This window comes from Psittacula echo, assembly GCF_963264785.1.
Source record: "Psittacula echo genome assembly, chromosome: 5".
In the NCBI taxonomy this organism is placed as follows: Eukaryota; Metazoa; Chordata; class Aves; order Psittaciformes; family Psittacidae; genus Psittacula; species Psittacula echo.
The window spans coordinates 52,206,323-52,233,692 of NC_137739.1; the positions used below are offsets into that span (position 1 = coordinate 52,206,323).

The 27,370-nt window shown below is 37.1% G+C and overlaps 1 protein-coding gene across 1 annotated transcript in view; it reads left to right on the forward strand.

Moving 5' to 3' along the window:
- Positions 1-27,370, forward strand: part of MIA2 (MIA SH3 domain ER export factor 2) — a 37,481-nt gene that overhangs the window by 9,555 nt on the left and 556 nt on the right. Inside the window, exons 7-28 of the mRNA XM_080618595.1 lie at positions 1,025-1,156; positions 3,659-3,680; positions 3,844-3,932; positions 4,328-4,399; positions 5,120-5,230; positions 5,550-5,621; positions 6,067-6,171; positions 9,857-9,979; positions 10,549-10,672; positions 11,505-11,551; positions 11,751-11,841; positions 13,013-13,151; positions 15,085-15,186; positions 16,131-16,191; positions 16,526-16,561; positions 17,495-17,562; positions 18,301-18,383; positions 18,678-18,809; positions 20,658-20,792; positions 22,181-22,312; positions 25,888-25,964; positions 26,327-26,552. Coding sequence (XP_080474721.1) covers positions 1,025-1,156; positions 3,659-3,680; positions 3,844-3,932; positions 4,328-4,399; positions 5,120-5,230; positions 5,550-5,621; positions 6,067-6,171; positions 9,857-9,979; positions 10,549-10,672; positions 11,505-11,551; positions 11,751-11,841; positions 13,013-13,151; positions 15,085-15,186; positions 16,131-16,191; positions 16,526-16,561; positions 17,495-17,562; positions 18,301-18,383; positions 18,678-18,809; positions 20,658-20,792; positions 22,181-22,312; positions 25,888-25,964; positions 26,327-26,552 — 2,179 coding nt within the window. The remainder of the gene's footprint in view (positions 1-1,024; positions 1,157-3,658; positions 3,681-3,843; positions 3,933-4,327; positions 4,400-5,119; positions 5,231-5,549; positions 5,622-6,066; positions 6,172-9,856; positions 9,980-10,548; positions 10,673-11,504; positions 11,552-11,750; positions 11,842-13,012; positions 13,152-15,084; positions 15,187-16,130; positions 16,192-16,525; positions 16,562-17,494; positions 17,563-18,300; positions 18,384-18,677; positions 18,810-20,657; positions 20,793-22,180; positions 22,313-25,887; positions 25,965-26,326; positions 26,553-27,370) is intronic.

The window sequence follows — 27,370 nt, forward strand, 5'->3', positions numbered from 1 at the left end:
GAGAGCGCACAGCGATTCTGCGGGTTGGCCTTGGAAGGGGCGCGCAGGGTGAGCCAGGACACATCTCCGCCCGCGACTAGCTCCGGCGCACCTCAGCCGTTGCTGGGGTCTTGCGCCGCGGCCCGCGGCTTTGAGGGGAACGGCGGTGTCGGGGGTGGCGAGGGGCCCGGGGCTGGTAGAAACGGACCCGCACCGGCAGGTGTGGCGCAGAAACCGCGTGAGCCGGGGAGCGCCTTGGCAGTGTGTGTTGGGGCCCGGCAGCCTGCCGTGGGCTGCGCAGCCGGGAAGTGAAGGTGGGGGACGGGATCGGGGCTGAGCGGCCCTTGCTGAAGCTGAAGTTTTCTTCGGGAATGCCAGGAGTCTGGAAGAGCCAAACCAGTGAAGTAGACGCTCTCTGATTTCACCCACCCCACCCCCCAGAAGTCGAGATTAAGTCTTCACAGTAACACATTTCTTAAGCACAGGTCACACGTGAGCTACATTACATACAGGTCACAAATGTGAGCTACATTAAGCAAGTCTTTGAGCAAATAGTGATATCCATCTACAAATAAAATGTGAGTGTATTTGTGTTTAAATGTGTTAAATCGTTTGGCTGTTTGATGTATTATTTTAGCATGAAGGTGGGCGAAGAGGTTTTCATACCAAGCAAATTTGCTACCACTTAATCATAAAATACTTATAAATAAATACTTATTAGTACTGATTCTTCTAACAGCAAAGTGTGTAGACCACATGAAGGAGAACTTACCATAATTGCATAATTAGTACGTCCAGAAGGAAAAGTTTTCAGAGCTTTATCTCATCATCATATCTTGTTGGAAGTTTTCTTATTTTTTTGCTTTACTTGGTATATGTGTAATTTAAAAACCAAAGGCTTCTGTTATAATTTTCTCAGAATTTTGAAAAAAATCAGATGTGCAAGCCTCTGCAAGCCTTAGATGTAAACTAAGCCAACGTAGAATGTCTATTTCTGTTGAAAATATTAACCTCTTTAGTTGAAACTTTTCACTTTGTTTTTCAGGCTGTGGCTTCACTGCCAGAAGATATGAGACCTGGTCCTGATCTGTATGGTTTCCCGTACGAAATAGTGATTTGTGCTGCCATTGCTGGAGCCTTTACAATTCTTTTGTTCCTGTATAGAGGTTACCAGTCAGTAAGTGTCATGGTTTAACCCCAGCTGTCAGCTAAGCTGAGCGCAGCTGCCTTCTCACTCATTCCCCCTGCATTGGGATGGGGGAGAGTCTTGGAAGAGTCAAAGTGAGAAAACTGTGGGTTGATATAAAGGCAGTTAATGGGTAAAGCAAAAGCTGTGAGTGCAAGCAAAGCAAAGAATTTATTCACCACTTCCCTTTGTCAGACAGGTGTTCAGCATCCTCAGAAAAGCAGGGCTCCATTATGTGTAACAGATACTTAGGAAAATAAACACTGTTATTCCGAATGTTCCCCCCTTCCTCCTTCTTCTCCCAGCTTTATATGCTTAGCATGATTTTATATGGTGTTAGGGTTTCCCTCTGGTCAGTTGGGGTCAGCATTCCCTGCTGCATCCCCTCCCAACCTCTGCACCCTCAGCCTACTCACTGGTGAGAGCAGAAAAGGCCTTGACTCTGTGTAAGCACAGCTCAGCAGTAATGGACACATCCCTGTGTTAGCAACACCGTTTTCAGCACGGGACAGAAGAGTCCCATAATATCTCCTATAAAGAAAATTGACTCTATCCCAGCCAAAACCAGCAGTGTTAAAATCACATGTAGATATGTAGAGTGCATTAATGGTTTGAATTGAATGGCTTGAATTGAAATTGCTATATTTTTCAAAATATACAATGTTTCAGAGTTTTAAATCTGTTGTGATTGAGTTTAGAAACCCTCTAAAAGAGAAATTGAGAAGTAGCTTGTTTTGTCAAGACAGTAAGCATTTGAACATGTACTGAGTGACTGCTATCGTTAGAGCAAATGTAATGAAACTTTTAATAAGGCTTCTTTTTTCTTCCATTTTTTATTTCTACACCAGACTTTCAAAGTCAGCCGTTAAGTTATTTCTATGGGATATAGAGGTCTTCCCTAGGGTGTATGTGTATTGATATCTCTGATTACCTTGACTATGACGAGACCATCTCGGATCTTTCAAGCTAATTGTAAGCAAAAGCAATCCAGATGGATTCCCATCAAGGGGCTAATTTTAAAACTCGTTGGACAGTGACCTTGTTTCTGTTTACTGGAATACTGAACCAATTTCACTGTGTGCTGTTTGTGAGCGGTAAGCTGATGCCTTTGAGAAATGCAGTACTGAAACCTTTTAACACATTATATTTTTGAGGTAAGGGTTGTTTTCTATTCTGAGTAAATAAGGATCTGAGTAATAACAGCTGCCTACCACATTTTCCCTACTGGCTCAGTGTCCATAATTCAGTATTCTGAATGTGATTTTGGTGCAAAATGTAATGATGCTCATGTTTGAAGATGGGTTAAATAGTTTAGTTTTTCAGACATGAGCAATTGCATTTTTAGGGTTCTAACATCACCTTAAATCTGGAAAAAATACCACCTTACTCTGCAGCAGCGATTCAGATGGTCTGGAAGGGGAGCTGTATTTGTATAAGTAAATGTATTTATAATTTGGGTGATTCCTTCTTTTTTCTAGCAGCATCCCTCTAGGTGGTACGAAAGAGGCATTTCAGCTGAAATCAGTCAAGCAGCAGCTCTAGTATTGTTTTCCTCTTGAACGTGTCACTAAAGTGTTAGATATTATGGAAGTTAACTGATAGCTTAGAAAATACTTAAAATTGCACTGACTGCTCTTTGAATAATTGTTACTTACTCAAAAGAAACAAGGCTTAGTTTTGTGGGGATGATAGTCTAAGATGTACTTATAACTTTCTTGCCCTTTTTCTGTTACTTAGACTCCTTGGCCATCCTATGTCTTTAAATAAGGAGGAAACAGGAAATTTGAGGGACCCATTGTATGTTAGGCACGTGATCCAGGCCCAGCCTTGAGAATGTTGCTGTGTTACACCTTTACAAAGTTTCTGTAGGTTCAGCCGAGTTCTGCATCTGTTGTTCAGGCCATTTGTGACAGATTTTGTCCCACAGTTTGTTAGATTTTGATTCTAGAGCACTAGACCCCATGTGGCAGCTGCAGATTTAGCACTTCCCACCAAGTTGCATCTGGGCAGGATGCCCATCAAGTAGTACCATGACTCCAGCTCTAACTGTTAAGTATTATAACATGTGGGTTGTTTTTTTTTTACTCATAGGAAGTTAAGTCTGAGCTAGCAAGTGGAGCTTCCCCTTCTCTCCCCTTTTCTACTCTTAGCTATGTATGTGCACTACCATTTTGTGTTGACAGTCATGATTATATGATGACTATAAAGAGGTGTATTATAAAAGTGATCCAGGTAACAACTAACCTCCTTTCCCCTCTTCTGTCTGTTTAATTAGAGTGGGAGAAGGACAGGGCAGACATAGCTATGGAGGGGGCAAGAGCAGAGGATGCAGTTGCCCATTTTAACAGCAGCCTGTACTTATCTCTCTTTTTTTAAAGTTCCAAGGTTAAACTGATCATGGAACCACAGCTTAAAAGATTACTTTTCAGAGTTTCAGATACTATGGAAGAGTAATTGATCAAACATTTTCAGTATTTGTTCTTTTTATTTCAGGTTAGAAGTCGACTTTATGTAGGTAAGCTTATTTTTCATACTGTTGTTTGGGGGGGGGAATTGTGTATGTCTTTTTGTTTTCCTTTTTTTTTTGTTTTTTCTCCTGTGAATTATTTGAATGTTGTAACACTTAACTGTTTGGGGTTTTGTTTTGGTTTACTTTGGTTTGGTTTTTTTTCTTTTAGGAAGGGAAAAACAGCTTGCCAATAAAATTGCTGAACTAGTTGAAGACAAATGCAAAATTCTTGAAAAGCTCAGCCTTTGCAAAAAAGAGGTAATGGTCCTCATTTATTGCTTTCAGATGTGTCACAGAAATGGGCTCATTTATCAAGTATTTTAAGTATTAAACTTATGTAAAAGTAAGATGTTTAAAGGCTTTCAAAGTGATTCTTCAAATGCTTTTTCCTGTCAGTGCTTTTAAGTGCAATTAATTAGAAAGTTTTGCCTTTAACTCTTAATACAATATATTTCACTGGAAGCCACTTCAGAATGTCTTTGTGTTATGGCACTGGGATAATCTAATAGGGCTAAGGCTTTCCTGATTTACAGCAAGGTAAATTTGTGAATATTTAGGTGGTTGCTGTGTTTCAGACTGGGGCATCATAAATTAATACTGTTGTTTCAGCCAATTCTTTGCATACATTCTGACATAAAACATTTCCTTTTCAGTTTGAAGATTTAGAATTGTCTCTGAAGGATGGTAATGTTATGAAAGAATCAACAGACACGTCTTTTTTTGAGGTAAAAAGATAAATAGAAATTGTAATTTCCACAGTTTAAGGCAGTATTTCAGGAAAACGCTGCCCATACTAAAAAAAAAAACAAACACAAAAGAAAAACAAATAAGCAAAAAAAGCCGAACAAAGCACAAAACCCCTTAATTGTTTTGAGAGCATTGTTATTTTAGCCTTGGATTACCGAAAATGACATAAGTGAGACATTTATATGAAGAGAAGTTGTTTTAGCAATTGCATTAAAATGACTGATACTGGAGCAAATGGCATGTTAGACAACATTTATTTTTTAAAATTAATGTTTCTAAGAGAAAGAGTAGTGCATGAAATATTTTTTTCTCAAATCTGGCAGAATTCATTTATATTTTATAGGCTACTGGAGCACAGTTGTAAACAAAAATTACTACTGCATTGTTTATATTGCCCAAACTGAGAGTATATTTGTAAAAGAGTTCAAAAAAAGTAAATCAAATACCTAGTAGGCTGTATAAAATTTATGTAATTGAAAAGCAAATAGATTTAATTCATTCTGCACCTCAGATCCTATAAAGCTGATTGTTACAGGGTTTGTTAACATGTAAGAGTCTCTAGAGTACTTTGAGATTTACCCTTGATATAGTTAAATTTGTTAAATATACTTTGCTGTCATATTTAAAACATACTTGTCATCTTCATATGTAATTAATGTCAAATATTTTATGTTAACTGTCAAAACAACTGGATTTAGGAAATGCATGAAAAACTGAACAAGTCAAACTTGGAACTCAACCAAGAAATAGAGAATTTAGAAAAAGAACTGGAAGAAGAAAAATCAAAGCAATCAGAAAATGATAACTTGGTAAGAAAAATGGAATCCTGTCTGTGTTACTATTTATTAAAAAAATATCCCACAATAAAAATCTCAATGGAGAAGACAAATCAATCTCTTTGGTTTTTTTGAAACAAAAAATTCGTTTCCCATTTTGTGTCCCTTCATACTCCTTGTGGCATATCAGAAAAATGACACCCATAAAGGAAAATACTCAAAAGATGAAATCTGTGTTTACTGATTTGGCAGTAGGACCTTCTCAGTTTGAAAATTAAATAACTTTATTAATTGCCTAGACCTTTTCAGTCAAATCTGTGGAAGAAGCTATATGACAACTAATAATTTTCAGGTGGCTGAAAGTCAGGAGAGAGTGGAGTCTTTAGAGAATGAAGTAAAATCTCTCCAGTCACAGATTGATGAGGTATGTACAGTCTTCATAGTTTCTGTTTTCCAATCTTTACCATATGTGTTTTCCATGTAGTTACTGGTGGGGGTTTTTTGGTGGTCTGTTGGTGGATTGCTTGGATTGTTTTTTTTCTATTCAGGGTGCAGAAATAATGTGCTGTATAAACCAGGACTTTATAAGGCTTAGTACTTTTGTGTGACTTGATTTAGCAACTTTGAATTTCATATAATGATTGGCAGTTATTGGGAAGCACAGTTACCTTGTCTTTGCTTTCTTACTCTACAATGATACATAGTGTTGCAAAACTAGAATCAGCAAAAATTGTTGAAATTGTAGGGAAAATCTGAGAACATGTTCATAGCACAGCTAGAGAACCTAAGAATAAGTCAAATAATACCATCATGACCCCATTTATATATTCACCTATAGTGTTTAAATAACACACCTTATTTCACTTTAGGCCAAGTCCACCCTAAAAGTATATCAGATTAATACAGAGAGACTCAAGACATCTGTTCAAGATGCAGAAGATGAAAACTGCCATCTCCAGGAAAGTGAAAAGCAGGTAGGTAGGTTTTTCCTTAGAAATACCATATTTTCTTATAATACTGTAAATACAATTTCATCAAGGAGCGTGTCCTCAGATGTGTTTGTTAATACCTCTTGTGTGTTCTGGTAAATGAAATGACGAAGGGGGGTGGTTATAAATTGATTTTATGTTGTAATAACTTTGTCTGAAATAGTCCTGTTTTTAAAGGAAATTAATGATTAGAGTCTGTGGGGAAGCACACATAGATTTCAGTGAGAAAGACAGCATATGTAATGTAAGACTGATAAGAGTTTTGCTGAGACATGGAGGAAAGCAGAAAGATTTGAGCAAGTCCACAGCTAGGATCCTCTATAGAGACAGAGAAAATGTTTATACTTGATCTAGAAGACAAAAGAAACTTAAGACATTGCAGAGTATGCAAAAGGCAGGTAAAAAATTTACTGTAGTGTCACTATGCGTGAATTAATGGAAAGACAGATAAGCAATACAACGGGACAGAAAGGGCTGTTACTTCCCAAATTCTAGCTGTTAATTTTCTTCAGTGCCGTAGCCAGATCCCAAAGCTGATTATTTTAAAATGTTCAGCATAAACAGTACTTGTCCGGTGCATTAACAGGTTTTACAATTAATTTTTTTTTTTCCCTGACAAAAAAATATTCTGTCTGGACATTAAATATTCCGTGGAATGTTCTTGGTTTTTTGAGGGTTTTGGTTGGGGTGTGTTGGTTGGCTTGCTTTGGTTTATTTGGGGGATTTTCTGTTGTGTTTTGTTTGTTTGTTTGATGGATATGTGCTTGTTTTCCTAATCTCCTTTTTGTCTGAATGCTAATGTGATACATATCTTGGGGGGGTGGGGGGGTGGGGTAGGAAAGAGTAGAAGTACAGTTGTGTTGTGTTTTAGTGGTCATAAAGAACTGGGGAGTGCTTTGGTCCTCTCTATCAAAACATTGTGCTTATCAGACTTACTGATTCAGGAGGAATAAAAATGGTTACTGGAAATAAAAAATTTTCTGCAGGAGTATTTCAGCTCTGCAGAACTCTGTTAGCAGTAAAATTTCCTAATTTTTTCTAATTTTAGGAGTACATGTGTGTTTCTATGAAAAAAAGGGAACACAATTTTTTTAGATGCTGTGAGTGGAAAAGCACTAGATTTGGGTCTTATCACTGTGAGATGAAGTTGCGTGAGAATTATTTTCTTTCAGGAGTCTTTTCCACTTAATCTGTGCAGCCTTGTTGTTAGTTTCTGTGAGGAGGAAGAGCCTGGTCTTGGTTTTTTATTCCAAATGTCACAGTATATTTATGTAAAGCATTTTGAGAAGCAGTACACAATTTTAATAGAGAGGGATTTGTGTGTGTGTGTATGTGTGTGTGTGTGTGTTTTTTCTTTGATAATTTCTTGGGTTCGACAAGAAAGAAGAGATTTATTTTTGTGCACGTGAAAAGATTCTTCATCTTTTATTAAATAGTACTTGGAGTAAGACCATTACTCTATAGATACTCATTTTATATCAGGCAAAATTGGTGGGTTAGGGGTGGGGGCATGGAAATCAGTAAACCCAATTCTTGGGATGTAATTACGAGGTTCCTAGATAAAAAGAATAAGATTTTTTGCACTCCTTCCAAGTAAAATAGCCTGGGCATAGTTACTTAATCACATTATTTAGGAAGAATAACTACACTGTGCTGTTAACTGAGCTTTGTTGCATTTGTTTAGTAATGTGAGAACATTTGTGTATGTTGTATTTTGCTATGCTTTTTAGCAGATAAATAACCTGATAAGAGTTGATGGAACCTGATAAGGGAAGAAGGGGAAGTATTTGCTTTGCTTATTTGTATTCTCTTTTATGAGGTTGTTCTAAGCATGTGAAAGTCAGTTTGCTACATTAGAATACCTGTATGCCTTTTTTATTTTTCTTTCTTACTTTTTTTTTAAAGATGGAATTTCACTTGTGCTCAAAAGGTAACAAAGGTGTTACTTGTTCACAGAAACTAGAGTACTTTCTTCCTCTGTCTATTTGCACTAATGGGTCATAATCTTCTGGCACATCATAGCTTAAACATTCTAACAGATGTGCTGTCTCAGATTTATGATGTGTCAGAGAGAGGATTGGGCCTTTTAGTTTGAACAAGGGAACTGTTAATGAACTCCAAACTTTCTGTGCTTTATTTTTTGCAGGAACATCAGAAATATATATTGCTTTAGCTTATTGCAAATCCTTGCTATTTCTCTGTATTGAAATTCTTACAGGTATATAAAGTCACGGCTATTTATTTTCTCTTTGGCTTCATTGTGAAGGACTCTCTTAAAGTTTAGCTTCCCTGTGAGGATGACAGTTAATCAGAAAAGTAGTTGCCTGTGCATGTCTTTGAAGCAGTATTAGCGTAAAGAGTATTTTTGTTTTATCTGTAATAACGTAGTTTGCATGAGGCTGCAAATTCATACATGGCTTTGACTGCATGAAAAGGTGCAGTTGTCTGCCAAGTGGGGTTCATCCAATTCTAGTCACATATTTTTTGGTTTATGCCTTCTAGTTTATCTTTGATAAGTAGTGTTCAGGCTCGCTTGTCTATTTGCATGGCAGTTCCCCTGTTTAACTACCATTTTCTGATTTTATTTTTAGTATAACTGGCTGTTCTTGTCGCTCAACCTAGTTACTCCTTTCCATACATTCACTGCTTTCAAATTGGTTGCCTGTTGTGCAACTTTAAGCAATATTCTTTTGACTAAGGCAAAATTTTTTGTGCTGTACCCCATGTTTTTGTACTGCATGTTTTGTTTTAACAGAAATTTGCGTCAGTTCAGTTTTATTCTCACAATATGAAGACATGGTTTAATTAGTTAATATGTTGCAGTAGTTATTTTTAATGATCTGGTGCTTAAGTGCTCTAATCCCTTTACTGCTGTATTTTTGTGAAATGAGATTTTTCTAGGGAATGTCTAAAATATAACCTTGGAATTCACTTGTCTTTTTAGTTAACCACAGTTAATTACAAAGATACATACTAGCAGGTGTTGAACACATACAGTTGCTGTGACTTTCTTTAACAGGGAAGCTTTTTAAAATAAAATTTTAAAAATCTAAAATCTAAGAGGTATGGACAAGACTAGAAGAAATCACAGAATTGTTTGCATTGGAAGGGAACCTTAAAGATCACCTAGTTTCAAACCCCTGCCATAGTACACTTTTACAATTCATATGGATTTGAATAGCTTTCTAAAAAGCTTCCTGGTTTTCCTGACCTTTCCAGTCTTTACTAGGTCAAAAAGACCCAGGTAGAATTTCAGAAGTGTGTGTGCATATTGAAGAATCAGTGTTCTCTCGTCCATTCCCCAGTGTTTGTAGCTGTTATGCAAATTGTCGCTACTTGATATCCATTGCTTTTGTCACATCAGGGTTTTTAAACTGAGTGGAATATTAACTGTTCTTACAAACATTTAAAAATATCCTAACAACTAATTACAGGGAAGAGCTGTTGCAGATAAAGCAACTGGACAATAACATAAAAGTCTTACTTTTCAACTCTCAAGGTTTAACTGTCTTCTGTCTTGTAGTCTTATCTCTGTTAATTCTTAATGACGGGTGAGAGGTTAAAATTCTGCTTATGTACAGATAATGTAGATAACAGGCTCAAGTACTGTTCATCTTTGACTCTTGGTTGTGATAGACAATCATTGCTAATCTGCTGTTTTTCTCTTTAGCTTTTACAAGAAGCTGAAGGATGGAGTGAACGATTTAGTGAATTAAATGAACAAACTAAGATGCTTGAGTCTTCTAAAGCAGATATAGAAGAAGTACTGAAAAATAAAGAGAGTCAAGTCAAGGTAAATTATGACAGCTAGCATTAAACTAAATTATTCAGACTGATGCTAATAATGGAGTTCCAAGAAAGTCTAACAAAGTCTCCTTGTCTAAGTATGCATTAAGCTGTTCTGGGGTTTTGTTGGCTGTCTCCATCCTCTAATGTCTTGTTTCCTGCTAAACAGAAAAGGTTGCTTAGCAGCACAGTGCAGCAGTCTGACAGCTTTGGAAGCACATTAAATAAAGAAAAAACTTTTAGTTCTGATTGAGTATTTGCATTTATTTTTATTTTTTTTTTCATTTGGAGCTGGGAGTTGGGGGTGTGTTCTTACGTGTGTGCGTACCTCATGTACATCAAGCCCTGCTAAACACATGCGTGCCTTGCTATTTGAACAGTTTACGAGGACACACCTGTTGACCTGCAGGTGTATGTTGCAATAGAAGTCATATCAGACATCTAGGGGGGCTCACTTAATCTACAAAGGGAACTAAATAAAGGACAGAACTCCTGAAAAAGTAATTGTAATGGTAACTGCATTTTCATTGCTTGTATTTATGTTACTCTTTGTGTTTTGTGGGGTCTTTTTCTCAGTCGCTAACACAATACTTACTGAAGATGAAAGACTGGAGTTCAGCAATAAGAGAAGATGATGATGCTGAAGATAATCACTGGGACACAGATATAAAGGGTGAAACTGAGAATGGAGAGCATTTAGGTATGGTTTGTATAGCTTCTGATCTTAAACATTAATTTAATAGATGTTCTAGAAATACAGAACCAACAAACTTCCAGGAAAGTTGAAGGATTAGCTTTGTAGAAGTCAGATTTTCAAAACTCAGGTGTTATTTGTGTCAGATAGTTAAGTGATGGTTGGACACCTTCAGAATAACAACCTATGCTACTATTTAGTAGTGTGTGGATACAGCTAAAGCATACATATTACCATAGAGCAATGTAAAGACTCAGTACTCAGTCTCTTGCAGAATGACTTTAGCCTATGTTAGTATTAAGCAGTGATTCTCAAACATTTGTAGATGGAAATCTTGCTTTCATTTCTTCTTGAAGGTTTTCTCAGCAATAGCACTGAGGGTCCTTAGAGCCTAATTTCTGCTTCCTTGTCCTTATGCAGGTGTTACTCTGTTGCAGGCAGTATGGTAGCACTGGAATCAGATGAGCATAGATGTGGGTCCCCTCAAAACAGCAGCACAGAAAAGCCTTTCTCTCACCCTTTTCTTGCTGCAGCTTCTTTTTATGCTGGTGCTGATTATTCCACAAGGCACATCACAGTAAAACCTACAGTGTGTATTCAACATCTCACTTTTAGTATGAGCATTCTAAGTCTGGTTGATTGGCAATTGATTGGCAAACAAAGCACTAAAATACAGGCATAGCATATCCAAACACACACACTGCTTTTTGTTTTCTTCTTTTTCCTCCAAATCTGCTATGCCTTTCATGATATCTTGAAGATTGCTTTATTATAAAAGCAAGCCCTGTCACAAACCTTTTAGTACTTTTCATGTGATTTATTCTATTCTGTCAATCAGATGATCAGCAAAAACGAACTGTGAAGAAATTGATCTATGCTGCCAAGGTATGTGATTTTTAAGAAACTTGGGGGACTAGAGGGAACATACGCAATTTTTGGGTAAGTTTAATTGCATGTAGATCTCAGTAGCACTGAGTTCAACATCTTTTAATGTTTAATTAGATATTTTTTCATGCAAAGTTTCTGGTAATCTTAAAGTGCTTAGTTTTTGGTTGTTTTTTGTTTGATTTTATTTTGATTGCAGTTAAATGCTTGTTTAAAGACCCTGGAAACAGAAAGAGATCAAATGTATTCAAAACTGTCTGAGGAAAATAAAGCTAAAGGAGAACTTACAGGTAATTAAACGTTGTTTTGCCTTTAAAATTTAATAAGGTGCTGCTTTTGTAAAGTGGTGTTACAGACCAGAAGTGTTACTTCCAGGAAAAACTGAATTAGGCTTACATTAATAGCTCTACTTGATTTTTAAAATGCCTGTTTGAGTTTAAGTTGGTTAGCTGTTTTAAGCATTTGATTTTAGAGGTAAAGCAATTGAAGTTGCTAAAGCACTTCGTAAATTTTGTTGTACTCTGCTGGAATATTCTATAACGTGATAGTTATATGTCTTAAATGGACAAAGTTGTTAATAAGTATATAATACCTTCATTGCAAAATTTCTGGACATAATGGAGTTTTAATCTAAATTTTAAAACCATCTATTAAAAATGGTAGCTTAATTGTTATTAGTTTGTAATGAATGCAAGCTCAGTACTTCTTAAATGCTGCGTTTAGAGAATTGTACCTGAAAGCATCTTGCTGTTTTTTCTTTTGTTGTGTAGAACACGCTAAATTAAACCTTACGAAATGAAAACACTGCCACTCTGATTCAAATTAAAGCCTGTCATTAGCTATTACTTTTATAGATAACAACCAGCAGTGTAGCCGTCACATTTGAATGTACTATGGTTTGGTTTCTGGGTGATGAAATGCTCCGTACAACTGTATTTTTCAGTTTTTGATAATCCTTTAAACTGAGTCTTTGTGTTAGTTTGTTTTCCAAATAGATTGTAACTCTGTCCTATAAAGGTATTTAAACTTACTTTAAGCATGATATGTTTCTTGAAGAGAGGTACAGAAATAGTAAATAGGAAAAGAAACATGACAGATTTCAATTTGGAAAGGTAAGATAGGGTAGTAGCCTTTCAGGCTACTCAGTAAGACCTGTAGGTAAATCTGCAAAGAGTGTATGATGGTACCAATTTTACTTCTGTAGCAGAGTAATTGCAATAAGAGCTCTAAATGAAAATTTATATTGTGAATTATAAAGCTGCATTGTTTTCAAAAAAGCTATACAATTTGGAGCAAAGGCTAGATATAAGCTCAGATATGCACAAATATAGTATTGCTTATATTATTAAATCAACATAGGATCAAAGAGTTTTGCAGAATCCTAATGTACTAAAATATTACAAATATTTTGACTTCGTAAATTATGCATTATCCTAATATGATTATTTCTAAATTTGACAGAACGTATAGAGCATCTTCAGAGTCAACAAGCTTCCTTGCAGTCTGAAAATGAACATTATGAAAGTGAAGTTCAAAAGCTTCAGCAGAAACTTAAAGTAATGACTGAGCTTTATCAAGAAAATGAAATGAAACTACACAGGTGCCAGTTCCTCTTTTTATTTTCAATGTTTACTGTTTGATTTCAATGTAACTCTTTTCACTTGGGTTGCTGAAAATTACTGAAAATTTGAGTACTGCTTTCCAGAGTTTTCTGGATTGTGAAGATCCTGTAAAGTTGTACATAAAGTTACATGAACTTTCAGCTTCATTTACATTTGTGATCACAGTAATATTATAGAATTTGTTTCCATGAAAGTAGTGGTATATTATTTTGTGACTTTTCCACAGTACGTACAGTACAGAAACAAAGATAAAACAAGGAGTAACAAATTTTTAATCTGTGAAATAAAGTGGTTAAAGTTTGATTATTAATGTGGGAAAGGCTTATTATTTTTATTAAATTATTGAAAATAATAAATTTTATTTAAAATATTACTTTTTATTATGTAGTAAGGCTATCAAAGTTGCTGAAAGAATGATAAACAGTAGTTTTAACCGTGAGGTATATTTTATATAGTAAAGAGAGCTAATAATGTCAGCAGAGGAGGGATGCTCTTATAAAATTAAGCTTAGAATTAAAACATAGGCAAGCTGTTTTCAGTAAGCAACATAGAACCCCTGTGAATCAGGCTTTCCTCACCAAGGAGGATAGAATATGAGGGCTGTACTATCTGCCTGGATGATCGTAGGAAATATGACTTACTGATTGAAATCAGAAATATGTTAAGGTCTAGAAATAAAGTTGGGATAGGACATGTTATAACCTTCAGAAGTGTGTGTGTGTGTGTTTGTGTTTGGGGAAGGGAGGGAGCAGCATACACCATTTTAAGGTGCAGTGGTAGAACTACAGTTTTACTAGCCAGAAATTATTTCTTCAAGGACAGACATAATCATGAAGGCAGCAAAGAAGCAGCACAGATCCTGATACTGAGCAGTATGCAGGACCTTTTTAAGTATTACTTTCAATAATCTGCTCTGAAATACCTATGTTTGTATAGATATTTAATATCTTTGTAGACAGAGCAAAACCTAGAAATCCACTACATTAACATTTGATTTTTTAAAATGCAGGGGGGAGTGGGAAGGAACCTATTAAAAAGAAGCAATGATGGGCAATCAGAAAGGAAAAATGCTAGCAAACTTTGTGGATGATATTTAAAAATACCACACTGAAGCTCAGGAAATGTATTCTGCTTATTGAAGATTTTAGAAAAGCCAAAATGAGATAGCAGAATAAAGGGGGCTATTAGTATTAACAAGGCATCTTTTAAAAACAAGGGGAATAGAAAAGTGGGAAATAAAGATTGAGTAGAAGTTTGTATCATATCCAAAAGATCCATTGTTTAGATAGTTTGATTATGAAGGACTGCTGTTTACAGGAAAATGACCAGCTTACTTGTTCAGGGCTGTATGCAGCAGTAGCCATCCATGTGTGTTCTTGCATAATTGCCTTGTGCATATTCTGTGGTGTGGAATGTGGGGTTTCTCTTCTGTAGTGTCCAATAAGGCATTAAAAAGAGAGACCTGTAAAGAATATATGTATTGTTTTAATAACTATTTTGTAATAGCTGATAACAACCTTTTTTCTTGTCTGGAAAGGTTTTTACATTAAAATGTAAAAGACGTACCAGAACAAATCACTGAAAGTTAGTGGAGTTTGGTGTTTATTTTGATTTGATTTGATTTGTATCTGCTCCCCTCCTGCCCCATACAGAAATACTCTTTGGTAATGTGCATTGTCTTCCAGAATCCTTTTAGGAACAGTGGTAATCTAATTCTGTAATATAGAACAGCTAATGAACTGAATAAACTGATAGGAATACAAACTAGTGCTATTTATGCCACTTCATATGCTGCCTATAAAACTCTTTATCTGGATGCATATCATGTATTCATCATACATTCTTGACAGACCTACGACAAAATTGTTGACTTGAAACAGAATTAACCATAGTTTTTGATTTTTCTTAAAGAAAGCTGACAGTAGAAGAGAGAGAACGCCTACAGAAGGAAGAAAAGCTTTCTAAAGTAGATGAAAAAATAAATCATGCTGCTGAAGAACTGAACAGCTACAGGTAATTACAGATTTCAGTTGCTGTAATCACTTGTTCCAAAGTGAACAAAAGGCAATAGAGAATTAATAAAAGCACCAGCATAAGTGAATGTATTTTCTTCCAGTTTCTTATGCTCTGTGTGTGTGTGTTACGTGCTGGTTTGTGTGTAATAATACATACTAAGGAAGCTTTTGCTTTGCTAAAAAATTAGGGTATTAAAGACCATTAGCAACATTTTTTTCCATTAGAATGCTAATTGTATTGACATGTTAGCTTTAATGGAATGGTAGAAGTGGGTCTTTAATCTAGTTCCTTTTACTGAACAGTAAATATGAAGTTGGGATAAAAATATGAAGTTGGGAGAATACTGTGAAGTAAATACTATGTTCAGTTTTCCTAACATGTATGTTTTATAGTTACAGTATTCTTTTTCTGTATGTTTGAGCTTTTAAAATAGTACTGTTGTTTAGAAATTCTTTGGTAAAATGTGGGAATATTTTCTGTAGTTTGGTTTGGGGTTTTGTTTTTATTTACTGCTTGGCTCTGTTTTGTGTTACACCAGCTTTGTACCTCTAATTTGTTTCTGTTGTTTCTGGAACTATGGCATCATTCTTCAATCTGCAGTATGTATTCCCCACCTTCCTTCAATGTTTATGCAGTATTGACTGTAACTGAAAGATACTGATTAATTACTTCTGAAATGTTGATTAGATTAATTCTGTCTCTAGAATATAAAATTCTTGAGGATATTATTCAGTGTTCATATGGGAAGACAGAATTTGCCCTTAGTGATTTACTTAAATTTTCATGTATCCCATGGGCCTAAGTGAAAATACTGTGTTTCAGACAAAAAAAAAACCAAACCAAACTTAATTATACATTATGTTTACCATTGTGTTTACTATATTTAAAATTACTTTCCTCAACATTTTATTACAATGTTATAAACCTTAATTTTGTTACAGAGAGCGAGCAAAAGATCTTGAAGAAGAGCTAGAAAGAACCATTCGTTCTTACCAGAACCAGGTATATGCTGTGTGTTACTTACCATCTAAGCCAAGTAGATGGGATCTTACTGCAACTGAAATACCACTTTCAGCAAGGTTGTGATACTGTTTGGCTTGATTTTGTTGGATGTTTTTTTTTGCCCTTCCTTCACCCCAGCACTGTCATCTGGTTTTGACTGCCACAATTTCACAGCAGAGATCACCAGATAACTTTATTAAAAAGTTAAATTTGACATTTAGATGTCTCGTTATAAATTATCCACACACATTAAATTTATGAATAAGAGCATATACTCAATCTGAAGTTCTCTTGTTTTACATGAATAATGATCTAATGAATCTCTCTTTCACAGATTACTTCACATGAGAAAAAAGCTCATGATAATTGGGTAAGTTCCAACTACTGAATTTTCTAAACTTTGTGTGTCTTCCATGATTTGAATAGCTTGCTTTATCACTTTTTTGTTTCTTATTAAAAACAGATAACCAAAATTAACTCTAGCCTGTCACCAACACAAAAGCATGTTAAAAATACTTCTATCATACAAAACAGTTGGAATAATTAAGCCAGCTACCTATGAGCACAGTACACTGATGTTACAGTATTATTTGCTGTAGCAATGAATCTGCTGAAATAACACGTTACCATTTAACAAGTGTGTGACATTTTTCTAATAATAAAAATTTTTGGCCTTGTTTCAATGCCATTTTGGTATTTTCCCTGGATGTACTTCACTCATTTTATCTGCTAATAGAAAACATTATGTCCTGTGAGAACAGTGTGTTCCATTGACAGCTTCCTAAGAATATTGCTGCAAAATCCATTTTTACCTGTTCTTCCAAACAGGAAACTTCAAAATATCTCCTGACTGGTACACTCTGCAGTTTCACAGAGTGGTCTGTATAAAGATAGAATCCTGTTAAAAGCTGTGGTGCTTCATGGTCATAATTTTACAGTGTTTACTATCTGATTTTCAAATAAAATTGTATTTTATAAAATCTGAGACTTTAAATCTTGTACATATTCTGTAGATGCTTCAAGCAGATATAGCCAAAGAATTTTATTTCTGCAGTTTTAAGAACCTGCAGGAAAGCCATGTCATTCCTCAAAAATTTGGGTAATAGAGCTGCTACTGTCATTTGGTGACAGATCCGAGGCTCTGTTTCACATGCTTTATACGCAAGTCATATCTTGTGAAAATAGAGTCCACACACTTCAGATAGGAAAAAAAATGTCTTGAATCTAAGACCTGTCACATGTATGTAGCATTTAACTACTAAATAGCAGTATCTAAGCATCTGACTTTTGTCCCTTCCCAAAGCTCGCAGCCCGAGCAGCTGAAAGACACCTCAGTGATATAAAAAAAGAAAATGCACATAACAGACAAAAGTAAGTGCACTCCTGATCTAACTGTGAACAAATACAATTTGGCACATGCGTATGTTCTGGATTGATGCAGTTTGGTGTTTTCTAGACGTGTGTTAATCAGTAGTGGCCTAAACAGTGCAGAGAGAGTGTAGTGTTCCACTGGAGTTCTGAAAGGGAGTCATTTGAGCATTCCTGTAATGATAACATGTAAGAAAGCAAGAACTTAAGAACTATGAGAAGGATTGAAATATTTCAGGAATGAAGCAGAATGTAGTACTGTGACTCAATGACTTTAGGAGTGGGTTGGTTGGTTTGTTTGTTTGCTTGTTTGTTTGTTTTAAATAAGTATGTTTCCACCAGATGTTGTGGTTACCTAGAGATTTTACAACTTATGTGTCTGAGAAGTTAATACTGAGCTAACCAGTTGGGTGGTGGTGGTTGGGAGGAACCTTTAGGTGTGAACTTAACCAGTACTTGGAATGCAGTTTAGAATACTCATGACAGTAATATCATGCTAGGAAATGTGACATCTAACATGCCACTTTGACTTCTGAATTACAGTTTAAATGCAGCAGCATAGAGAAATACTTTCAGGAATTCTTAAGTTTAGAGTTCTGTGACATCCTCATCTTTTTTCTTTTTATTTAGGAACTATGTTGCTTCATTAACCCTTTAAATAGAAAACCCAGCAGTAAACAGTGCAGGCCAATAAAACTTTTGCACTTCTTGGTTATTTACTACTTTTTTGTTTATTTGCAGATTAACTGAAGCAGAATTTAATCTTGATCTTTTAGAAAAAGATCCTTATGCTCTTGATGTTCCAGCTAGACCATTTGGCAGAGGTACAGTATTGAATTGTAATTGTTTGAAAACTATCTTGGCCATGTGTATGTACAAGTAACAGTCATTTAAAAAGAATCATTGGGTCATAAGTGGCTCTAGGTCATGTTGAGTATTTTGTTGAAACTAAGAGCATTTGTAGTGTTGATGAGAGTAGATTGGGAACCTGATACACGTGTAGAGCACAATTTTCATTTCACCTTTACAATTAGTTTTCAGCTTCACCTGAGAAGTTAATTATACAATTTGTTAAACTAAATACTGTGAACTTGAGTATTTTGTTTTAACTGTTCCAGAGCATTCCCCATATGGACCCTCACCAATGGGCCGGCCTTCATCTGAAACAAGAGCTTTTCTTTCTCCTCCAACTTTATTGGAGGGTCCTTTAAGGCTTTCACCTATGCTTCCAGGTGGAGGAGGAGGAAGAGGTACAATTCTTAAACTTGAAAATCTATCTATTCTGGATTTCTCTCTCCTCTACTATAAATCTGTCACACCTTTTCCTCTTGCTGGTGACAAAAAGTATTAAAACATCTAATTCAATAAAAACAGTTGATTGGACAAATTCTCCCTGTTTTTCAACTTGCTTCTAAAGCTTTTTAATGAAACAGTACAATGGAAAATACAGTTGTTACTAGTATTAGGTTAGTTAGTGGATTCACTTTAGAAGCATAGACTGAGGAAAGTGAAACGCCAAATGCAATTTCTTGGACAGATGGGGGTTCTGCTGAAATAGACGTGTGATTTTAATGTAAACAAGATTAGCTTTCTGAAGAAAGAGTACTGCCTCTTCTATCTCATTAAGTCTGCATTTGGCAAGAGGAGAGAGTACCTGTGTTGTCAAAACCATTTAATTTTATTGGGGGTCATGATGCTTGTTTTCCTGCCTTTGTTATAAATTTGAGGCGGTCATTATATGTGGAGACAGTTTCTTTCCTATTAATAAAAGGGACCAGGAAGGTTTTCTGTAAGGACTAAAATTCAGAGATTGAGAAGTAGGGTAAAAGCAAGCTGTGGTGTCATAGGTTGTAAGGGAAGAAAAAACACCATTCATATTTTTAATGTTGATGGAGATAACGTGGATAAATGCTAGAGTGGAGTTCAGCATCTGTTACAGGTAGTAAAGAAGATACTATTTATTTTACTATTCCTGTTAAACCCATTGAAGCCTGTGCATGTTTCATGGGAAATATGTCTAACTGCCTCTTCTCTAAGGATTTAATTAATCAACGTTGATTTTTAAAAGACCAGCATGGACTATTTATTTAATTCTTTGTAAAAAGTATATCTGGGTGCATATGGAAATTGATTAATTTTCTAAGTTAGAAAAGTTTGAGATTCAGTGTTCAACTGTAGCTGTACCACATACAGTCAAAATCATACTTGACAATTTATTTGTAGAGACAGTAAGTAATGAAACTGAGCTGTCCAATGTATCTTATAATTGTAGCTCAGCTGTTCCTGGTCAGGAAGAGTAAAAACTGCAGTTCAGGATGCAGTATGAGCAAGGAAAGAGACTATGCAAAGACATAACCACTGCCCATTTCACAAGCATGCACTAATATAACTTGTGCAGATTAAACAAATGATGTGTTTAAATAATGGCAGCTACAGAGCAATTATACTGCTCATCTCACTTTACGCAAGACATGAAATGGCGTCAAATTTTAGGTTCAATTTTAGGATAAAGAATGAGACCAGAATTCAGTATTTTTTGTAATTCTTCAGACCTGTTCTATTTTAAAGGAAACTTGCAACCTAAACTCACTCGTCGTTACACTTCCTCTTGCGCCTGCTTGTGTGATGAGCAGGTGTGTTCTTATTTATTTTCTTGAGTAAAGAATTAGAACCGGAAGTGTTGAATGTAATGTGGATATTTTCTTACGATGAGGGTGTTATTTTTCAGTGTGCTAATTTTTGGTTTAGCAGCAGGTTTTCTAGCACTGAGGAAATGATTTCTCGTGAGGGCGGTAGTTGCTCTGATTTGAATAAATTGAAACTCTTAAATTATTAAAAAAAAAAATAAATGCAGATACTCTAGATTTACTTCAACAGGAGTGCAAACTTTTTAATCCCAAACCAGCCTTTTAAACACTTTTAGTAAACATAACTGGTCATCAGCAAACAGCTGGAGAGTCCCGTGGAGCCATGTGCCTCTCATATGTTGACAGTGTTGGCATTCCTTGATTTATTTTACTATTTTCAGGCTTAAGGAAGAAAGCCTTAATAGAGGATTTAAAATACCTGGGTAAAGAGCTATCTGTTTCTTCGATTAGGATCCAGAGGACCAATGTATGAAGCTGGTGATGAAAGAGGAGAGCTGAGTTCTGATCCCCACAGACCACCTTCAGATACTGGATCTCTGTCTCCTCCTTGGGATAGAGAACACAGACTAATTTTGCCTCCACCAGGTACAAAAATCTGCTTAGTTACTGTATCTATGGAAAAATAGAGTTTACTGACTTTCAGTGTATATAATTAAGTACGTTTTGCTTAAAAATATGAAATGTTTTCTTGGAACTGCATGTGCAACTCCACTGAAAAGGTTTTTTATAGTAGTTTTTTCCCCCTTCTTTGAATAAGCTGGTTCACTTGCACTTCTATGCTGTCTTTTAAATCTATATTGGTACTAGCAGTGCACTGTCAACTGTTCAGTTTCATTGTTTTACTGAGAGTTTTAGTGTATCAAGAGACCGGTCTGGGCTGGATAATTAATAAGAAATCTGAGAAAGTAAAAACTTTCAATCATACATTAGCTTTAAATAAGCAAACAAATAAATAGAAGGTAGCTAATGTTGGAAAATACAATGGTTTTCAAACATTTATATTAATAGCGCAGGAGTACCATGGTACAGTCAACCTGTTTGACATGTTTTCAGTTGATACTGCCTTTTTGATAATTAACAATGAAATTAGTCTTAGCTCACTTCTTCAGCTAAATATCTGTATTGGATATTATCACTCAAGGAAGACAGACATGAATCAAAAAGGATACTACTGATATTTTTCAAGTAAACAATGCAGGGGAAAGGACAACATTCCTGTATACCTATAGTAAAGTAGAAAAAATGCTACAAAAGTTAAAGCTAAACAAATAAATTAGGTAAAGTACACAGATTACAGTGCCTCAGTTGTTAGATACAGTAAGCAATATTGTAGTTGCTACACTTTTGTGTGAAAGCACAGTTACAAAACTCAAAGTCCACTCTGGATGCAGTTTCATATTTGCCAGATCTGATCTGTTGACATGATACTGCAGAGAGGTTGTCTCGTTTCCTTGACCTGAGCTATGTTCTTACCCCACCTTTTTACTTGGATCTCATTCATACAAGTTTGCCTTGTAGCTTGCATTGACTATGATTGCTACACCTGATGCTAGGAAGTTGGTGAAAACACATTATAGCACTGTGAAACATAACAGAAAACAGCACTTTTATCTAAGAATGGCTTAATATGTGTAGTACCTTATTTTGCTTTTCACCTTCATTGCTATGCTGAACCTTCATTTCAAGGCCTCACTGTTTATAACTTAGGCAGTCATAACTTTTGAAATGCTACTGTGTTAAACCAAAATATCAATGAACTTTCTCTTTTGCAGCTCTTAGAAACAAGCTATACTATATACTTGGTGGGATCCTGTGTTTGAGGTTGTTTTAGGATTTGTTTACTCACCTTGATTAATAGTGACTTTGGATATTTACAAAAGCATAACATATCCAGAGATTTTTGCTGGCCTAAAATTGTATGGAATAGGGGCATAAATCTTCACTGATCTGTTTTGCAATCTCTTCAATGTTAGGTGAGCCTTATGCTGATCCAGTTCTTCCTCCTCGAAGACAAGAAAGATTTTTCCCTAATCCTCCAAACACTGGAAGACTTTCTGGACCAGCAGAACTACGAACTTACAATGTGCAGTCTTTTGATAAAATAGGTGAGAATTGCTTCCATGGTACTATCAACTGGTAGCTCACAGTGCAGTTGCCCTCAACTTAATCACACATTTCACTGTCCCAAGTACCATTTGTTTTAAATTGACCAATTACATAAATTCTAGTTTGTGGTACTTAGCAACAGCCAGAAGCTCAGAGGCAAAGTTTTGGTGACTTAAACCTCATCACTGAAACAGTTTTAAGAGCTTTAAGCCCTAATACTTATTAAGCAGTTTTCATCCTTATGTAATGCCTAGTAAGTCACATGTGTCTGATTCATCAGCTAGGCTGAAGACATTAAATCACAACAGAAACTTTGCCACACAGCATTCAGCTACTGATACAATTAGAAGTGAGTTACCATATTTGCTGCCCGGTTTCTGGCAGTAGGAGAGAGAACCTTTGTTACTTGGTGTAGTAATGTGAGAACTGAGAATGCTGAGTTCTGTTTCAGGTTGAAGATTCAGGTTTTACAGTAAGTTCTCTACTGGAAGGCAGTTCTGTTTCTGTATAGCAAATCACCTTCCTACCCTCTTTCCCAAGCCAAGAAATCTGGAGAGGGACTTCTTACAAGGGCTTGTAGTGATAAGACAAGGACAAATGGCTTTAAGCTGAGAGAGGGAAGATTTAGATTAGATATTAGGAAGAAGTTCTCTACTGTGAGGGTGATGAGACACTGGAACAGGTTGCCCAGAGAAGTTGTGGCTGCCCCATCCCTGGCAGTGTTCAAGGCCAGGTTGGATGAGGCTTTGAGCTACCTGGTCTTGTGGAAGGTGTCCCTGCCTGTGGAACGGGGTTTTCAGCTAGGTGATCTTTAAGGTCCCTTCCAACCCAAACCATTCCATGATTCTCTCTGTGTTTCACTTTTCACCTGGGCTTTCTAGTACTTTGTGTTCCACTGAGGTCTCCCTTCTAGCACCTGGATGCTGACCGAGAACAGGGAGGTGCGCTTTCTTTGCACTCACTTGTTGCATTCATTTTTACCCTTTTGTTCAGCTGCTGGCAAGCAACAATTAAAAAAAGATCCCAAACAATGTAAAAGCTGTATTCAGTTCTTGGGCAGTTCAAAACCTACTTAATGGAAACAGGGTTTTGGATAATCTTACTGCTGGCATTTAGCAGTCATAAAGCGTATGTGAATGTTGCTTTTTAGAGACATGTAGTTTCACTAGACTTGGGTATTTGTAAAAAATAGCAAAAAAACCTCCAACAAATTAAAACCGCCACCCCACAGGGTCTGACTGCAGAACAGTAGTGTGTCTCTCAGTACTGAAATCCAGGCTCCAACCCGAAGGAGAACATTATTTAAAGTGAACACACCAGTATGTGTTTCTCTAAGCTGGGGTGGCTAACTCTGCAAAAGCATTCAACTTGAAGCAGGTACCTAGAGCAGGAAACCTCTCATCAGAAAGAAAGGGTAAAGCTTGACAGAGTTTGTGAGCAACTTTCCAGGGATTTAAAATGGAAAGTGTTGTGCAGTATCAGGGCATGAATATTCTGTATGTGACAGAGAGTTTAAATGCTTCAGATAATTAAGTAACAGTATCTTTGACAAAGGCAGCACCTGCTTGAAGTGACAAGGCAGATTTTTGGAAAAGACCTGTCTGCTCATTAAGAAAAGAGCTTTGTTTGCTTCAAAGGAGAAGTAATACAACATGTAGATGAAAAATCTCTCACTTGTTAGAAGTATGGTTTCGTTCTTGTGCTTTTTAGTATTGTCTTTATTCAGGCAGAAGTGCAAGAAATCTGCATTTATTAAATCTCATGTTTTGGGTTTTTTTTCTGGGTTTTTTGATTTATTTTTTTAATTTATTTTTTAAGAAAGGAGTACCTTTAGTGTCCATATTTAGTATATTTATATCCAGTCAGACTCTCTTCTGACAATTCCATTTAATAATTTTCTCTAGTTACTGAAAATACTTGTTCTCAGGAAAGTATAAAGGTGTCCTGGGTTCAGCAGTAGCAGTCACTTTTTCTCCTTCTTAGTAGCTGCTAGAAGAACAGCTTAGTAGAAACTGATGTTTTCAGTTGCTGGTCAGAATGTTTACTCTGACCAAGGACTTTGTGAGTCTCATGCTCTGCCAGGGAGGAGGGGAAGCTGGGAGGAAGCAGGGACAGGACACCTGACCCAAACTAGCCAAAGAGGTATTCCATACCACAGCACGTCATGCCGGGGGATGTAACTGAGAGTTACCCGGAAGGCATTCTCTGCTCGGTCGGGCTCGTTTTCGGCGAGTGGTATCGTATTCTCTTCCCTTGTTATTTCTCTTATCATTATTATTATTGGTGGTAGCAGTAGTGATTTGTGTTATACCTTAGTTACTGGACTGTTCTCATCTCAACCCGTGGGAGTTACATTCTTTTGATTCTCCTCCCCATCCCTCTGGGAGGGGGGGAAGTAGAAACTGCGTGGCTGACTTGCCGACTGGCTTAAACCATGACAAAAGGTAATGTCGTGGTTTAAGCCCCTGCCGTAAATTAGAGCCATGCAGTCCACTTCCCCCCCCCCGCTTTCTTCCCCCCAATCCTGGAGGGATGGGGAGGAGAATCAAAAGAATACAACTCCCACGGGTTGAGATAAGAACAGTTTAATAACTAAGGTATAACACAAATCACTATTGCTACCACCAATAATAATAATGATAAGAGAAATAACAAGGGAAGAGAATACAACCGCTCACCAACCGGTACCTCACCCCCACCCCGCAGTCATCCAGCCCTTCCGGGGACTCTCCGTTCTACCTCCTGGGCATGACGTGCTGTGTTATGGAATACCTCTTTGGCTAGTTTGGGTCAGGGGTCCTGTCCCCGCTTCTTCCCGGCTTCTCCTCCTCCCTGGCAGAGCATGAGACTCACAAAGTCCTTGGTCAGTCTAAACATCTGTGTTATCAGCTCCGTTCCCAGGCCGAAAGTCAAAAACACAGTGCTGCAGCAGCTACTAAGAAGAAGAGAAAATGACTGCTGCTGCTGAACCCAGGACAGGTAAAAATGCTGAAGTTCCTATTTTCTTCTTATTTCTGAGTGCTCATCCAGAACTGGTGTAATTAGCAAAGTCTCCTTGATGTTTAGCCTCTAGGAACCAGGTTTTGTCAGACTTGAGTGGGATTGCTGTCAAGCTCTGTGCCAAGAGCCTGTTATAGGGCAGTCATTCCCAGAGTGAGATTTCTACCAAAGAAATAAAAGTATTAGCCAGGAGGGAGTGGAAGAATGGAGCTGTGACAGTAACGTTGAGAGGTATTGCTAGGAAAGTGCATTTATAACTTCTAAAAATAGTAAAATGGAAGAAAAAGCCTTATTTGGATACAGGAAACTACTTTGGGAAAAGCTGCAACCTTGTAATCCACATGCAGCTTGTACAGAAGCTGGGAGTAAATACTCAGGTTTAGCTTTGTCTTCCTCAGTCGTCTTTTAGGCCGCCTGCAGAACAGTTTCTGGGTACAGCAATATTTTTCTTTGCAATTTTTTTTTCTCTCCTTGCCCATATATCCTGATTTCTGAAAAACAATGCTGAAAAATACAGAAATGGGTGGTGGAGAGGAGCTCTGCACTGAGTAACATGTTTAACTTTTGAATGCAGATGGACAAACATCTTCCGAAAACAGCCCACGAACAGAGCCAAGTGGAAATGGGATGAAAGACCATTCTAACCTTAGTGTAAGTAGCTAAAAGAAACTTGATTTTATGCAAAATATCTAGGAAGACTTGTCTCCAGTACATTGGTCACATTACGTTGCACTGTGCAGTCCAAATTATAAAATGATATGTATACTTTTATCACAGCACTTAGTGTCTGGTGAATTAATTTTGGTGTATGACTAATTAAAACCCAAAAGATTAAACTATGGCCAATGCACATAGATAGCCTTGCTCAGGATTATACTGTAGCTGAGGAAGAGTTGGAACTAGCTGTTATCAAGTGTGCCAGCCTACATCGAAGTGGGCCTGATAGGGCTGGGAGTGTTCCTCTCCTTAGCCTTTTCTTTTAAGCTAACTTCCCTGTTTTCATTGTTTTGCAGAATTCACTACCTGATCAGTCGCTGGCATCTGAAGGTGACACTATCAGTTCAGGGTTTGCTCCTCCACCTTTCCCTGCAGTCAGACCTCCAGTGATGCCTGTGGATCCTAGAGCACCTTTAATGCGACGGGGACCTCCTTTTCCTCCCCCTCCTCCTTCTGGCATGTATGGAACACGTGAATGCTTTCCAGTACGAGACTTTGGGATGCCACGTCCTCCACTGCCAAGTACGTAGCTTTTGCCAGCATTTCCTTCAAGTCGAAGCACATCAGTGCTTTGTGCAGGTAGTGAGTAACCATGCTGAGTGAACACTTACACCTTCAGTTGCACGACTTCTCCTCATTTCAGCCAACTCGGAGCATCTTTCCTGATTAAGGTTAATTGCACTTTCTTTTTCACAGTTGCTCACGTTCATTGATAAAGTTTTTACAGGTAGCTTTGGCTGGAAAAGACACATACACATACTCTTCAGCATTTAAAGGGTTCTTGTTTGGAGTAGGAAAGCAAGTAGATGCTTTCCTTAATCCTTTTCCTCCTACAAGGTTGCATCATATATAGATCTTAAAGTTTTCAGCCTTTAGCTTTGACTCAGTGTCCATGCAAAGGCAGGCATTTGGGACATACCTGTTAATTTGTTTTCCTTGGAGTTTGCATTAGCAGAGAGACATATAAGTATCAGACCAAAGGGCTTCTTTCTGCCTCCTGCTGTTCTCTGATTAATCTGTGAAGAACTAAGCTGTCTGTCTTCCAAAACAGGGGGGAGGTATGACAGCCAAAGGCTGCTAGAGCAGACCAAAGGGGATGGTGGCAGCAGCAGCCCATTAACAGTGATTGGCTGCTGCTGTGAGCCTGTCACAGGTAACTATGGAGAAAAGTGATTGTTTTGTCCTCCTCCTTCCTTTGTCTCTTGGATGCCTAACACCTGACCTAAGTCTACTTTGCCCACTACTTTTACTCCACCTAGTTAGGTGGGTCAGGGCTGAGCAGCAGTAGCATGGGGGGGAGGAGCAGGGATGTGGTTAGTGTGATACTAACTGGACTGCTC